This window comes from Notolepis coatsorum, assembly GCF_963971535.1.
Source record: "Notolepis coatsorum genome assembly, chromosome: 7".
Classification (NCBI taxonomy): Eukaryota; Metazoa; Chordata; class Actinopteri; order Aulopiformes; family Paralepididae; genus Notolepis; species Notolepis coatsorum.
Window position 1 is genome coordinate 16,778,234 of NC_140171.1, and position 17,500 is coordinate 16,795,733.

Consider the following 17,500-nt stretch of genomic DNA (forward strand, 5'->3'; position numbering starts at 1 on the left):
ACACGTCTGTAGTAACGAGGAGAGAGAGACACGTCTGTAGTAACGAGGAGCAGAGAGACACGTCTGTAGTAACGAGCAGAGAGAGACACGTCTGTAGTAACGAGGAGAGAGACACGTCTGTAGTAACGAGGAGAGAGAGACACGTCTGTAGTAACGAGGAGAGAGAGACACGTCTGTAGTAACGAGGAGAGAGAGACACGTCTGTAGTAACGAGGAGCAGAGAGACACGTCTGTAGTAACGAGGAGAGAGAGACACGTCTGTAGTAACGAGGAGAGAGAGAGACACGTCTGTAGTAACGAGGAGAGAGAGACACGTCTGTAGTAACGAGGAGAGAGAGACACGTCTGTAATAACGAGGAGAGAGAGACACGTCTGTAGTAACGAGGAGAGAGAGACACGTCTGTAGTAACGAGGAGCAGAGAGACACGTCTGTAGTAACGAGGAGCAGAGAGACACGTCTGTAGTAACGAGGAGAGAGAGACACGTCTGTAGTAACGAGGAGAGAGAGACACGTCTGTAGTAACGAGGAGAGAGAGACACGTCTGTAGTAAAGAGGAGAGAGAGACACGTCTGTAGTAACGAGGAGAGAGAGACACGTCTGTAGTAACGAGGAGAGAGAGACACGTCTGTAGTAACGAGGAGAGAGAGACACGTCTGTAGTAACGAGGAGAGAGAGACACGTCTGTAGTAACGAGGAGAGAGAGACACGTCTGTAGTAACGAGGAGCAGAGAGACACGTCTGTAGTAACGAGGAGAGAGACACGTCTGTAGTAACGAGCAGAGAGACACGTCTGTAGTAACGAGCAGAGAGACACGTCTGTAGTAACGAGGAGAGAGAGACACGTCTGTAGTAACGAGGAGAGAGAGACACGTCTGTAGTAACGAGCAGAGAGACACGTCTGTAGTAACGAGGAGAGAGAGACACGTCTGTAGTAACGAGGAGAGAGACACGTCTGTAGTAACGAGGAGAGAGAGACACGTCTGTAGTAACGAGCAGAGAGACACGTCTGTAGTAACGAGGAGAGAGAGACACGTCTGTAGTAACGAGGAGAGAGACACGTCTGTAGTAACGAGAGAGAGAGAGACACGTCTGTAGTAACGAGGAGAGAGAGACACGTCTGTAGTAACGAGGAGCAGAGAGACACGTCTGTAGTAACGAGGAGCAGAGAGACACGTCTGTAGTAACGAGGAGAGAGAGACACGTCTGTAGTAACGAGGAGAGAGAGACACGTCTGTAGTAACGAGCAGAGAGACACGTCTGTAGTAACGAGGAGAGAGAGACACGTCTGTAGTAACGAGGAGAGAGAGACACGTCTGTAGTAACGAGGAGAGAGAGACACGTCTGTAGTAACGAGGAGAGAGAGACACGTCTGTAGTAACGAGGAGAGAGAGACACGTCTGTAGTAACGAGGAGAGAGAGACACGTCTGTAGTAACGAGGAGAGAGAGACACGTCTGTAGTAACGAGGAGAGAGACACGTCTGTAGTAACGAGGAGCAGAGAGAGACGTCTGTAGTAACGAGGAGAGAGAGACACGTCTGTAGTAACGAGGAGAGAGAGACACGTCTGTAGTAACGAGGAGCAGAGAGAGACGTCTGTAGTAACGAGGAGAGAGACACGTCTGTAGTAACGAGCAGAGAGAGACACGTCTGTAGTAACGAGGAGCAGAGAGACACGTCTGTAGTAACGAGGAGAGAGAGACACGTCTGTAGTAACGAGGAGAGAGAGAGACGTCTGTAGTAACGAGGAGCAGAGAGACACGTCTGTAGTAACGAGGAGCAGAGAGACACGTCTGTAGTAACGAGGAGAGAGAGACACGTCTGTAGTAACGAGCAGAGAGAGACACGTCTGTAGTAACGAGCAGAGAGACACGTCTGTAGTAACGAGCAGAGAGAGACGTCTGTAGTAACGAGGAGAGAGAGACACGTCTGTAGTAACGAGGAGAGAGAGACACGTCTGTAGTAACGAGGAGAGAGACACGTCTGTAGTAACGAGGAGAGAGAGACACGTCTGTAGTAACGAGGAGAGAGAGACACGTCTGTAGTAACGAGGAGAGAGACACGTCTGTAGTAACGAGGAGCAGAGAGACACGTCTGTAGTAACGAGGAGAGAGAGACACGTCTGTAGTAACGAGGAGAGAGAGACACGTCTGTAGTAACGAGGAGAGAGAGACACGTCTGTAGTAACGAGGAGAGAGAGACACGTCTGTAGTAACGAGGAGCAGAGAGACACGTCTGTAGTAACGAGGAGAGAGAGACACGTCTGTAGTAACGAGGAGCAGAGAGACACGTCTGTAGTAACGAGCAGAGAGAGACACGTCTGTAGTAACGAGGAGAGAGAGACACGTCTGTAGTAACGAGGAGAGAGAGACACGTCTGTAGTAACGAGGAGAGAGAGACACGTCTGTAGTAACGAGGAGAGAGACACGTCTGTAGTAACGAGGAGAGAGAGACACGTCTGTAGTAACGAGCAGAGAGAGACACGTCTGTAGTAACGAGGAGAGAGAGACACGTCTGTAGTAACAAGGAGAGAGACACGTCTGTAGTAACGAGGAGAGAGAGACACGTCTGTAGTAACGAGGAGCAGAGAGACACGTCTGTAGTAACGAGGAGAGAGAGACACGTCTGTAGTAACGAGCAGAGAGACACGTCTGTAGTAACGAGGAGAGAGAGACACGTCTGTAGTAACGAGCAGAGAGACACGTCTGTAGTAACGAGGAGGGAGACACGTCTGTAGTAACGAGGAGAGAGAGACACGTCTGTAGTAACGAGGAGAGAGAGACACGTCTGTAGTAACGAGGAGAGAGAGACACGTCTGTAGTAACGAGGAGCAGAGAGACACGTCTGTAGTAACGAGCAGAGAGAGACACGTCTGTAGTAACGAGGAGAGAGACACGTCTGTAGTAACGAGGAGAGAGAGACACGTCTGTAGTAACGAGGAGAGAGAGACACGTCTGTAGTAACGAGGAGAGAGAGACACGTCTGTAGTAACGAGGAGAGAGAGACACGTCTGTAGTAACGAGGAGAGAGAGACACGTCTGTAGTAACGAGGAGCAGAGAGACACGTCTGTAGTAACGAGCAGAGAGAGACACGTCTGTAGTAACGAGGAGAGAGAGACACGTCTGTAGTAACGAGGAGAGAGAGACACGTCTGTAGTAACGAGGAGAGAGAGACACGTCTGTAGTAACGAGCAGAGAGACACGTCTGTAGTAACGAGGAGAGAGACATGTCTGTAGTAACGAGCAGAGAGACACGTCTGTAGTAACGAGCAGAGAGACACGTCTGTAGTAACGAGCAGAGAGACACGTCTGTAGTAACGAGGAGAGAGAGACACGTCTGTAGTAACGAGGAGAGAGAGACACGTCTGTAGTAACGAGGAGAGGGAGACACGTCTGTAGTAACGAGGAGCAGAGAGACACGTCTGTAGTAACGAGGAGAGAGACACGTCTGTAGTAACGAGCAGAGAGACACGTCTGTAGTAACGAGGAGAGAGACTTTATTTTTGCGTTAGTTTTTTTGCGTTTTCGTTATTTTGCGTTTATTTTTCTGCGTTTGCGATTTTTTCCGTTATTTTTTTTGCGTTTTCGTTTTAGTTTGTCCTTTTTTTTGCGTTTGTTTTTTTTGCATTTTTGTTTTTTTTGCATACATTTTTTTGCGTTTTCGTTTTAGTTAATTTTTTTCGTTCTTGTTTTCGTTAATTCTTTTGTAATTTTTTTTGAGTTTTCGTTTTTTTCGTTATTTTTTAGCGTTTTTTAGCGTTTGTTTTAGTTCGTTCATTTTTTATTTTTTTTGCGTTTTCATTTTAGTTCGTTCGTTTTTTTGCGTTTTCGTTTTAGTTAGTTCATTTTTTTCATTCTTTTTTTCGTTCGTTTTTTTGTGTTCTTTTTTTTGCATTCTTTTTTTTGTGTTCGTTTTCGTTCGTAAAAAAAATTTGCGTTTGTTTTTTTGCGTTTTCGTTTTAGTTCGTTCATTTTTTTGCATAGATTTTTTTTGCGTTTTCATTTTAGTTGCGTTTTTGTTTTAGTTCGTTCGTTTTTTTGCGTTCGTTTTTTTGCGTTCGTTTTTTTTGCGTTAGTTTTTTTGCGTTTTCGTTTTAGTTAGTTCATTTTTTTCGTTATTTTTTTCGTTAATTTTTGTGTTATTTTTTGCGTTTTAGTTTTTTTCGTTATTTTTTTTGCGTTTTTTAGCGTTTTCGTTTTAGTTCGTTAATTTTTTATTTATTTTTTTCATTTTAGTTCGTTCGTTTTTTTGCGTTTTTGTTTTAGTTCGTTCGTTTTTTTGTGTTCGTTTTTTTCCGTTTTGTTTTTTTTGCGTTAATTTTTTTGCGTTTTCGTTTTAGTTAGTTTATTTTTTTCGTTCTTTTTTTTATTATTTTTTTTGTGGAGGAGGCCAGGTACGACACGGTTAGAGGAGGGCCAGGTTAACGCTTCTCTCGTCTGTAGTAACGAGCAGAGAGACACGTCTGTAGTAACGAGCAGAGAGACACGTCTGTAGTAACGAGGAGAAAGAGACACATCTGTAGTAACGAGAAGAAGAGAGACACGTCTGTAGTAACGAGGAGAGAGAGACACGTCTGTAGTAACGAGGAGAGAGAGACACGTCTGTAGTAACGAGGAGAGAGAGACACGTCTGTAGTAACGAGGAGCAGAGAGACACGTCTGTAGTAACGAGAGAGAGACACGTCTGTAGTAACGAGCAGAGAGACACGTCTGTAGTAACGAGGAGCAGAGAGACACGTCTGTAGTAACGAGGAGAGAGAGACACGTCTGTAGTAACGAGCAGAGAGAGACACGTCTGTAGTAACGAGGAGAGAGAGACACGTCTGTAGTAACGAGGAGCAGAGAGACACGTCTGTAGTAACGAGCAGAGAGACACGTCTGTAGTAACGAGGAGAGAGAGACAGGTCTGTAGTAACGAGGAGAGAGAGACACGTCTGTAGTAACGAGGAGAGAGAGACACGTCTGTAGTAACGAGGAGCAGAGAGACACGTCTGTAGTAACGAGGAGAGAGAGACACGTCTGTAGTAACGAGGAGAGAGACACGTCTGTAGTAACGAGGAGAGAGAGACACGTCTGTAGTAACGAGCAGAGAGACACGTCTGTAGTAACGAGGAGAGAGAGACACGTCTGTAGTAACGAGGAGAGAGAGACACGTCTGTAGTAACGAGGAGAGAGAGACACGTCTGTAGTAACGAGGAGAGAGAGACACGTCTGTAGTAACGAGCAGAGAGAGACACGTCTGTAGTAACGAGGAGCAGAGAGACACGTCTGTAGTAACGAGGAGCAGAGAGACACGTCTGTAGTAACGAGGAGAGAGAGACACGTCTGTAGTAACGAGGAGAGAGAGACACGTCTGTAGTAACGAGCAGAGAGACACGTCTGTAGTAACGAGGAGCAGAGAGACACGTCTGTAGTAACGAGGAGCAGAGAGACACGTCTGTAGTAACGAGGAGAGAGAGACACGTCTGTAGTAACGAGGAGAGAGAGACACGTCTGTAGTAACGAGCAGAGAGACACGTCTGTAGTAACGAGGAGAGAGAGACACGTCTGTAGTAACGAGCAGAGAGACACGTCTGTAGTAACGAGCAGAGAGACACGTCTGTAGTAACGAGGAGAGAGAGACACGTCTGTAGTAACGAGGAGAGAGACACGTCTGTAGTAACGAGGAGCAGAGAGACACGTCTGTAGTAACGAGGAGAGAGAGACACGTCTGTAGTAACGAGGAGAGAGAGACACGTCTGTAGTAACGAGGAGAGAGAGACACGTCTGTAGTAACGAGCAGAGAGACACGTCTGTAGTAACGAGGAGCAGAGAGACACGTCTGTAGTAACGAGGAGAGAGAGACACGTCTGTAGTAACGAGGAGAGAGACACGTCTGTAGTAACGAGGAGCAGAGAGACACGTCTGTAGTAACGAGGAGAGAGAGACACGTCTGTAGTAACGAGCAGAGAGACACGTCTGTAGTAACGAGGAGAGAGACACGTCTGTAGTAACGAGGAGAGAGACACGTCTGTAGTAACGAGCAGAGAGACACGTCTGTAGTAACGAGGAGAGAGAGACACGTCTGTAGTAACGAGCAGAGAGAGACAAGATTTTTTTGCTGTAGTTTTTTTGCATTTTCGTTTTTTTGCGTTCTTTTTTGCTTTTCGATTTTTTTTCGTTATTTTTTTGTGCTTTTCGTTTTAGTTTGTTCTTTTTTTGCGTTCTTTTTTTGCGTTTTTTTTTTGTTGTGTGAATTTTTTTGTGTTTTCGTTTTAGTTAGTTCATTTTTTTCGTTCTTTTTTTCGTTCGTTTTCGTTTTCGTTCGTAAACATTTTTTGCGTTTTTTTTTTGCGTTTTCGTTTTAGTTCGTTCATTTTTTTGCGTTAGTTTTTTTCCGTTTTTGTTTTAGTTGCGTTTTTGTTTTAGTTCGTTCGTTTTTTTGCGTTGTTGTTTTTTTTGCGTTAATTTTTTTGCGTTTTCGTTTTAGTTAGTTCATTTTTTTCGTTCTTTTTTTCATTCGTTTTTTTGTGGAGGAGGCCAGGTTAACGCTTCTCTCGTCTGTAGTAACGAGCAGAGAGACACGTCTGTAGTAACGAGGAGAGAGAGACACGTCTGTAGTAACGAGGAGAGAGAGACACGTCTGTAGTAACGAGGAGAGAGAGACACGTCTGTAGTTCTTTCTTTCTTTCTTTCTTTCTTTCTTTCTTTCTTTTATTCTTTCTTTCTTTCTTTCTTTCTTTCTTTCTTTCTTTCTTTCTTTTTTTCTTTCTTTCTTTCTTTTATTCTTTCTTTCTTTCTTTCTTTCTTTCTTTCTTTTTTCTTTCTTTCTTTCTTTCTTTCTTTCTTTCTTTCTTTCTTTCTTTTTTCTTTCTTTCTTTCTTTCTTTCTTTTATTCTTTCTTTCTTTCTTTCTTTTATTCTTTCTTTCTTTCTTTCTTTCTTTCTTTTTTTCTTTCTTTCTTTTTTTCTTTCTTTCTTTCTTTCTTTCTTTCTTTTTTTCTTTCTTTCTTTCTTTCTTTCTTTCTTTTTTTCTTTCTTTCTTTCTTTCTTTCTTTCTTTCTTTCTTTCTTTCTTTCTTTCTTTCTTTCTTTCTTTCTTTCTTTCTTTCTTTCTTTCTTTCTTTCTTTTTTTCTTTCTTTCTTTCTTTCTTTCTTTCTTTCTTTCTTTCTTTCTTTCTTTCTTTCTTTCTTTCTTTCTTTCTTTCTTTCTTTCTTTCTTTCTTTCTTTCTTTCTTTCTTTCTTTCTTTCTTCCTTTTATTCTTTCTTTCTTTCTTTCTTTCTTTCTTTCTTTCTTTCTTTCTTTCTTTCTTTCTTTCTTTCTTTCTTTCGAGAGACACGTCTGTAGTAACGAGGAGCAGAGAGACACGTCTGTAGTAACGAGGAGCAGAGAGACACGTCTGTAGTAACGAGGAGAAAGAGACACATCTGTAGTAACGAGAAGAAGAGAGACACGTCTGTAGTAACGAGGAGAGAGAGACACGTCTGTAGTAACGAGGAGAGAGAGACACGTCTGTAGTAACGAGGAGAGAGAGACACGTCTGTAGTAACGAGGAGCAGAGAGACACGTCTGTAGTAACGAGAGAGAGACACGTCTGTAGTAACGAGCAGAGAGACACGTCTGTAGTAACGAGGAGCAGAGAGACACGTCTGTAGTAACGAGGAGAGAGAGACACGTCTGTAGTAACGAGGAGAGAGACACGTCTGTAGTAACGAGGAGAGAGACACGTCTGTAGTAACGAGGAGAGAGAGACACGTCTGTAGTAACGAGGAGAGAGAGACACGTCTGTAGTAACGAGGAGCAGAGAGACACGTCTGTAGTAACGAGGAGAGAGAGACACGTCTGTAGTAACGAGGAGAGAGAGACACGTCTGTAGTAACGAGCAGAGAGAGACACGTCTGTAGTAACGAGGAGAGAGAGACACGTCTGTAGTAACGAGGAGAGACACGTCTGTAGTAACGAGGAGAGAGAGACACGTCTGTAGTAACGAGGAGAGAGAGACACGTCTGTAGTAACGAGCAGAGAGAGACACGTCTGTAGTAACGAGGAGAGAGAGACACGTCTGTAGTAACGAGGAGCAGAGAGACACGTCTGTAGTAACGAGCAGAGAGACACGTCTGTAGTAACGAGGAGAGAGAGACACGTCTGTAGTAACGAGGAGAGAGAGACACGTCTGTAGTAACGAGGAGAGAGACACGTCTGTAGTAACGAGGAGAGAGACACGTCTGTAGTAACGAGGAGAGAGAGACAGGTCTGTAGTAACGAGGAGAGAGAGACACGTCTGTAGTAACGAGGAGAGAGAGACACGTCTGTAGTAACGAGGAGCAGAGAGACACGTCTGTAGTAACGAGCAGAGAGACACGTCTGTAGTAACGAGGAGAGAGAGACAGGTCTGTAGTAACGAGGAGAGAGAGACACGTCTGTAGTAACGAGGAGAGAGAGACACGTCTGTAGTAACGAGGAGCAGAGAGACACGTCTGTAGTAACGAGGAGAGAGAGACACGTCTGTAGTAACGAGGAGAGAGACACGTCTGTAGTAACGAGGAGAGAGAGACACGTCTGTAGTAACGAGCAGAGAGACACGTCTGTAGTAACGAGGAGAGAGAGACACGTCTGTAGTAACGAGGAGAGAGAGACACGTCTGTAGTAACGAGGAGAGAGAGACACGTCTGTAGTAACGAGGAGAGAGAGACACGTCTGTAGTAACGAGCAGAGAGACACATCTGTAGTAACGAGCAGAGAGACACGTCTGTAGTAACGAGGAGAGAGACACGTCTGTAGTAACGAGCAGAGAGACACATCTGTAGTAACGAGGAGAGAGAGACACGTCTGTAGTAACGAGGAGAGAGAGACACGTCTGTAGTAACGAGGAGAGAGAGACACGTCTGTAGTAACGAGGAGAGAGAGACACGTCTGTAGTAACGAGGAGAGAGAGACACGTCTGTAGTAACGAGGAGAGAGAGACACGTCTGTAGTAACGAGGAGCAGAGAGACACGTCTGTAGTAACGAGGAGCAGAGAGACACGTCTGTAGTAACGAGGAGCAGAGAGACACGTCTGTAGTAACGAGGAGAGAGAGACACGTCTGTAGTAACGAGGAGAGAGAGACACGTCTGTAGTAACGAGGAGAGAGAGACACGTCTGTAGTAACGAGGAGCAGAGAGACACGTCTGTAGTAACGAGGAGAGAGAGACACGTCTGTAGTAACGAGGAGAGAGAGACACATCTGTAGTAACGAGGAGAGAGAGACACGTCTGTAGTAACGAGGAGAGAGACACGTCTGTAGTAACGAGGAGAGAGAGACACGTCTGTAGTAACGAGGAGAGAGAGACATGTCTGTAGTAACGAGGAGCAGAGAGACACGTCTGTAGTAACGAGGAGGTAGTAACGAGGAGCAGAGAGACACGTCTGTAGTAACGAGGAGAGAGAGACACGTCTGTAGTAACGAGGAGAGAGACACGTCTGTAGTAACGAGCAGAGAGACACGTCTGTAGTAACGAGGAGAGAGAGACACGTCTGTAGTAACGAGGAGAGAGAGACACGTCTGTAGTAACGAGGAGAGAGAGACACGTCTGTAGTAACAAGGAGCAGAGAGACACGTCTGTAGTAACGAGGAGAGAGAGACACGTCTGTAGTAACGAGGAGAGAGAGACACGTCTGTAGTAACGAGGAGAGAGAGACACGTCTGTAGTAACGAGGAGAGAGACACGTCTGTAGTAACGAGGAGCAGAGAGACACGTCTGTAGTAACGAGGAGAGAGAGACACGTCTGTAGTAACGAGGAGAGAGAGACACGTCTGTAGTAACGAGGAGAGAGAGACACGTCTGTAGTAACGAGGAGAGAGACACGTCTGTAGTAACGAGGAGAGAGAGACACGTCTGTAGTAACGAGGAGAGAGAGACACGTCTGTAGTAACGAGGAGAGAGAGACACGTCTGTAGTAACGAGGAGAGAGAGACACGTCTGTAGTAACGAGGAGAGAGAGACGTCTGTAGTAACGAGGAGCAGAGAGACACGTCTGTAGTAACGAGGAGAGAGAGACACGTCTGTAGTAACGAGCAGAGAGACACGTCTGTAGTAACGAGGAGAGAGAGACACGTCTGTAGTAACGAGGAGAGAGACACGTCTGTAGTAACGAGGAGAGAGAGACACGTCTGTAGTAACGAGGAGAGAGAGACACGTCTGTAGTAACGAGGAGAGAGAGACACGTCTGTAGTAACGAGGAGAGAGAGACACGTCTGTAGTAACGAGGAGAGAGAGACGTCTGTAGTAACGAGGAGAGAGAGACGTCTGTAGTAACGAGGAGAGAGACACGTCTGTAGTAACGAGGAGAGAGAGACGTCTGTAGTAACGAGGAGAGAGAGACACGTCTGTAGTAACGAGGAGAGAGACACGTCTGTAGTAACGAGGAGAGAGAGACGTCTGTAGTAACGAGGAGAGAGAGACGTCACACACACATGTACAAATACTGAGTAACGAGCACACATACATGTAAATACTGTGAGTAACAAACACACAGACATGTAAATACTGTGAGTAACAAACACACAGACATGTAAATACTGTGAGTAACAAACACACAAACATGTACAAATACTGTGAGTAACAAACACACAGACATGTTAACAAACACACAGACATGTACAAATACTGTGAGTAACAAACACACAGACATGTACAAATACTGTGAGTAACAAACACACAGACATGTACAAATACTGAGTAACGAACACACAGACATGTACAAATACTGAGTAACAAACACACAAACATGTACAAATACTGTGAGTAATGAACACACAGACATGTACAAATACTGTGAGTAATGAACACACAGACATGTACAAATACTGTGAGTAACAATCACACAGACATGTACAAATACTGAGTAACAAACTCACAGACATGTACAAATACTGAGTAACAAACACACAGACATGTACAAATACTGTGAGTAACAAACACACAAACATGTACAAATACTACGAGTAACAAACACACAGACATGTACAAATACTGTGAGTAACAAACACACAGACATGTACAAATACTGTGAGTAACAAACACACAGACATGTAAATATACTGAGTAACGAACACACAAACATGTACAAAGTACCTCGTTCTATGGAGTGTGACAGTATTGATGTGGAATAACTTCACCAGATTATTCACGGCGGTGGACAACAGGGTCTTTGATTGAGGATAGAGTTTATTGACAGAATGACATATTGCAACATGGAGAGACCTAGATTACAGCAATGGCCCTATAGCCTATCTAAAGAACGGTAAGCTAACGCAGTGTTTATACAGGAGAGTAGACAAAACTAAGTGCACTATGAGAAGGACGTATGTGTGTGTATATGTGTGTACATTATGTGTAGAGAGAGAGGGCAGGGGGGGTAGTGTGTGTAGATAGATGTCTGGGAGTGAAGGGCTATGTGTATGCAATTGTACATTTGTGTGTGTGTGTGTGCGCGCGTGCGTGCGTGTGTGTGTGTGTGTGTGTGTTAGAAAGAGAGAGAGAAAGAGAGAAGTGTGTTGGAAAATTACAGCCGAAACTGTAGCTCCATTCATTCTCAAATATTTCCAAAATCATTTTGAGAGAAATGTAACTTAATATGTGTTTTTTTTCTTTTTTTCTTTTTGCATTAAATGGTCTGCATTTTATTTGGCGCTTTTATCCAAAGCGCTTTACAACTTTATATGCCTCACATTCACTCAGACATTCACACACCAACGGTGGAGGCAACCATGCAGCAAGGTGCCGACCTGCTCATTGGGAGCAGTTAGGGGGTTAAGTGTCTGAGCGTAGAGGAGTAATGTTTCCTGTTGTTACGACAACGCTGACTGAGCGTAGAGGAATCACCTGTGAGGTCATGCCACACCAGAAGTTAGAGTAGGCCGCTCGGGACTCCAGCATGGGCGCCACGACGGTCTTGTTCTCGCCCATCAGCTTCCACAGCACGTCCTGATTGGTCAGCAGGTTGTCACAGTCAGCCAACTAGAGAGAGCACACAAGACAGGAGAAGACGGAATGAAATTAGCACCAATCAGGGGCTGAACGGTAGCATGAATATAGATTTTGTAATATGAAAACCACAGAATATCTGTATTGCAAAGGGGACAGTATTTGTATAATGTATAATTAACATATTATAATTGACGTATACATAACTAACCTTCTTACTGTCTGTACTAGGCCTGTCCCCGACTAAGGATTTGTATAGTTGACTTTGATTGGCCACAATTTGCCGATAGTCGACTGGAATGCAAAAAAAAGAATAATAATTATTATATATACGGTATATATTTATTTTTTGGGGGGGGGGGTCATTCCATTTGGGCTGTGGGGGTGCTTAATGTCTGAAGGAGTCGACTGAAGGCTTCTTGTCCTCTGCAATAGCATGCAAGTGGTCCACTGATGGATACATCTTGATATTTGTCTAGTGTGTTCATTAGATGGGTGAAATCCTCTTTCAGTGCCTCTGTGCCCGTTTTCTTAGGCAGTTAGCCTCGCTTGTACGCGCGCCATTAGCATTAGCCACGCTTCTAGGCCTCTTTGCTTTTGGAAAGAATGATAAAAAAATATATATTAGACTTTTTCTTTTTCATTCTGCCAAGAGGTTGAGAGTCGACTGCGGCTCCTTTCGATCGATTAGTCGACTATTCGACTAGTCGAGGTCAGCTCTAGTCTGTACTATTATGTACCTTACTACTATGCTACAATATTTATACTACTACCTATCATGCTAATATGTCTATATACTACTATCAAGTTTGACACTATTTGGCGAACAACGCCACTGACCCTTAGCTGCCAGAGATGTACCCTTCCTGCTGACTTATTGTTCACAACTTTGGATAAAAGCGTCATCTAAATCAGTGTTTCTCAACTGGTGGGTCGCGACCCAAAAGTGGGTCGCGGGGCCATTTTGAGAAAAAAAAAGTAAAAAAAAAAACCTTTTTTTTTTTTACTTTTTTTTTTCACTACCTATCTTTGTGAAAGTGGCTTCTCAGCTCTGGTCCAGCTGAAGACAAAGCGGAGGAACAGATTGGACATTGAGCATGACCTCAGAGTTGCTTTGTCTACAATCACCCCAGACTTTGAGACTCTTGTCAGGAGCAAACATCATCCCCAGTTATCCCATTAGTCCCCTGCATGTTAAGCTAAGAATTCTGCTAAGAAGGATATATTATTTATTATTATTATTATTTTATTTCATTGTGATTTTAGCCCTTAGTTGCACTTTTGTTGCAACCCCAGTTATCCCATTAGTTCCCCCAAACGTAGGTCTGTTATGTTAAGCTAAGAAGTCTGCTAAGAAGCATAATTATTTATTATTATTATTTAATTTCATTGGGTCTTTAGCCCTAGTTGCACTTTTATTGCAATCCCAGTTATCCCATTAGTTCCCCCAAACTTAGGTCTGTTATGTTAAGCTAATAAATCTGCTAAGAAGCATATATTATTTATTATTCTTTTATTTCATTGGGTTTTTAGCAATAGTTGCACTTTTGTTGCACTTTTTTGTGTTTATTTCATGTTTTGAAAGATTGCGTATTACTGCAAATATTATTTTTTTACATAAATCATAGTGGTTCAAAATTTTGGGTCGCGACTTAATGACTAAGGAAAATGTTGGGTCCCGAGGCTAGACCAGTTGAGAACCACTGATCTAAATGACTAAATGTGTAAATGTAAATGTTATTATATTACATACAATCAACGAGTGTTAGCAGAGAGAATGAGGAGTGGAAATACAGTATGTTATGTTTTGAGATTTGGTCATCAGTAGGACAACGTCCAGCAGGAAATTATTCCCATAATCATTGTAGAGCTACTGGAACTGCTTCAGAACGGTGCCCAGTTCAGATGCTCTGACTGGGGATAAGTGCTGTTGTTCTTTGTTGCCTGTTGTTCTGGCTGCCTGTTGTTCTGGCCGCCTGTTGTTCTGGCTGCCTGTTGTTCTGGCTGCCTGTTGTTCTGGCTGCCTGTTGTTCTGGCTGCCTGTTGTTCTGACTGCCTGTTGTTCTGGCTGCCTGTTGTTCTGGCTGCCTGTTGTTCTGGCTGCCTGTTGTTCTGGCTGCCTGTTGTTCTGCCTGCCTGTTGTTCTGACTGTCTGTTGTTCTGGCTGCCTGTTGTTCTGGTTGCCTGGTGTTCTGGCTGCCTGTTGTTCTGGCTGCCTGTTGTTCTGGCTGCCTGTTGTTCTGGTTTTGCCGCAACTGTTTTATTTTGGCTTTCCGTTGCAAACTAGAATTTTAACAAAAAAAATATGCCACAAGTCAGATCTCAGCTGCAATATCTGTCCAAATCAATCACGCATACACAGTAGTACATACAAACACACACAGCCGCCCAAACCACCACTAACCACTGAATGAGTCACATGTGGGGGGAAAAAACCACTCTGATCACAGAGCACTGTGGGTATATAAGTAGACGGTGCCCTTTCATTTCATAACCTATTATTTCACACTGCCCCGCGCCGACAGAGGACGGCGCAGTATTTATATATCTCCACTAGGACGCGCTCCGCGCTGCCAGCTGTGTGTTTTAGGCTGCTTTCTGTTCCACATCCAGAGATCCAGACCAGACAGCTTCCTCCCCTCAGCGTTTAGCCCTATAGTGTGCGTTCATATGTATATTTCAACACCAGGGGTCCTGGGCTGCAGAGTTAATTCACCAGCAGCCTAGTAGATTGATAGCCTATGCTATCTTAATTGAATAGACACCCCCCCTCCCCCTACACAGACACATACACACACACACGCACACACACACACACACACACATACACACACACACACACGCACGCACGCACGCACACACACACACACACACACACACACACACACACACACGCACGCACACACACACACACACACGCACACGCATACGCACACACACACACACACGCACACACACACACACACACACATTGTACTGCTGAACAGAACCAATTTGACTGATTAACCCTGTAACCTAATTATACCTTTAAATAGGACTTTTAATTTTCATTATATGGATGATGATGATGATGATGAGGAATTAATTAATTATTGTTGCATCCTGGCTACAGAGTAATTTGTGCCATCTCTCTCTCTTGCTCTCTCTCTCTATATCTCTTTATCTCTCTCTTTCTTTTTTGCTCTCTCTCTCCATCTCTCTATCTTTCTCTCTCTCTCTCTTTTGCTCTTGCTCTCCCCCCTCTCTGTCTCCCTCTCTCAATCTTTCTCTCTTGCTCTCTCTCTCTCTCTCTTGTTGGATCTGTATTATTTAAGGGGGAAAAGTTTAAACTATTCAAATTAATTTGTGGAGAAAAGCCCAGCTGAGGCACAAGTGAAAGATGTCAAGTTGGAATCTTTGAAAGAAGGAATAAGAAAACAGACGTAATAATAATAAAGTTAGCAGAACTCGCCTGGAGCCTCGTCGCCTCGCCGCATACGACGACAGATTCCAAAAAGAGGTCCGAGGAGCTGTGCGTTGCATTAAAAAGCCTTTAATTATTCACGGGAAAGCCTTAAAAACATGTTAAAAAACATACCAACGCGTTGTGGCTCAATGTTTTTTAACCCGTGTCCGTGAATAATTAAAGACTTTTTAAACGCATCACAGAGCACCTCTGACCTCCGACCCCTCTTTGGAATCGTCCACCATGTGCAACAACGCTATGCGAGGCGGGGAAAGTATTTCAAACTAGTCATGTAACTTTATTTAGTGGAGCCTATTATACTGTACAACCGGTCACTGCACTGTCACTGGTTTTGTTTTATTGTGTATAAAACCATATAGATCAGTGTATATAACCATATACAGTAGGTCAGTGTATAAAACCATATAGATCAGTGTATATGACCATAATACAGTAGGTCAGTGTATATAACCATATACAGTAGGTCAGTGTATATAACTATATACAGTAGGTCAGTGTATATAACCATAATACAGTAGGTCAGTGTATATGACCATATAGGTCAGTGTATATAATGAAATGTTGTGCAGTGAAGTTTTAATAATTAAATAATCCATAGGATGAGTAGATGAATACCTAGTTCTTTTTTTGTTTTATTTTGATGTGTACATGCTGGCACATGTCATACAAGGAATATTCTTACTGGTTTAAAATAAACAATTTGATATTTCCCATCTTTGCTGAGCAAGATTTCTGTGTAAAAGGAATGCGAGGCTTGTCCCTTATAGACGCCCGGCCCAAATAAAGACAGCGTGAGTTCAGTGAATGAAGCGAATAAAAGCCCAGGCTATGAATCTAAGTTGTATGGTAGTCAGTCACTATGGGCCTGACAGTTTGTACATACAGTACTGTATGTAATACTGTGTAGTAGGGCTGACCCTGATTAGTCTAATAGTCGACTAATCAATTGAAAGGAGCCGTAGTCGACTGCCAACCTCTTAGTCGAATGCAAAAATGAATATGTAAAAAAGAAATATTATCATTTTTATTTCTTTTTTTATCATTCTTTCCAAAAGCAAAGAGGCCTAGAAGCGTGGCTAACGCTAATGCGCGCATACCAGCGAGGCTAACTGCCTAAGAAAACACTGAAGGCACTGACAGAGGATTTCACCCGTCTAATGAACACACTAGAGTAGACAAATATCAAGATGTATCCATCAGTGGACCAATTGCATGCTTTTGCAGAGGACAAGGAGCCTTCAGTCGACTCCTTCAGACATTAAGCACCCCCACAGCCCAAATGGAATAAAAAATAAATAAAAAAAAAGTATTCATACTTTTTTTTTTTTTTTTTGCATTCAGGGGGGTAGTCGACTATTGGCTAATTTCGACCAATCAAAGTCGACTATGTGGATGCCAGTCAGGGACAGCCCTACTGTGTAGTATGTGAAGTATGTCTCCTCCTATTCACAGCCACACCAGTCTCCACAACACGCTCTTTGGACAGAGGCTTCTTACACACTGCTGTCCGTATGTGGCAGCGGGCTTCCAGAGCGATCAGAGACGCTGGTCTTGAGAGTTACCTCCTGACCCACGCCCCACATGGACCGCTGAGCTGCAGTGAACCATGTGATTGGCCGCTGAGCTGCAGTGAACCTTATGATTGGCCAACTGGAGGTAATCTGACTTGGCTATTGGCTACTATAGTATTCTTGTTTTATTCAAACTATCCCTTTGAGGTTAGCTGGGGATCGTTTTGAATCTGCTGTATGTTATACTAGCAAGACATGATGTATTGTGAAGCTGAACAATTAAATAATATAAGTCTATATAAATGGACTGCATTTATATGGTGCTTTTATCCAAAGCGCTTTACAATTTGTTCCTCACATTATTACCCATTCACTCACACATCGGGAGCAGTTAAGGGAGGTTAAGTGTCTTGCTCAAGGACACTTCCACACGCTGCCCCTGGGAGGAGCGGGAATCGAACTGTGGGAAACTCCGGATTACCAGACGACCGCTCTACCTCCCGAGCCACCGTCGCCCCCCCTCGATATATCATAAAGTGTATATATTTGACAGTTTTTGACAGAGACGTCAAGTGGAG

General features: G+C 43.7%; 1 protein-coding gene across 1 annotated transcript in view; it reads right to left on the minus strand.

The window, feature by feature from the left end:
* LOC311232642 (procollagen galactosyltransferase 1-like) overlaps positions 1-17,500 on the minus strand; it is a gene marked incomplete at both ends in the record, with an annotated part of 35,552 nt that overhangs the window by 10,943 nt on the left and 7,109 nt on the right. The window contains one exon of the mRNA XM_084319501.1: positions 11,844-11,978. Within this exon, the coding sequence (XP_084175627.1) occupies positions 11,844-11,978 (135 nt within the window). The remainder of the gene's footprint in view (positions 1-11,843; positions 11,979-17,500) is intronic.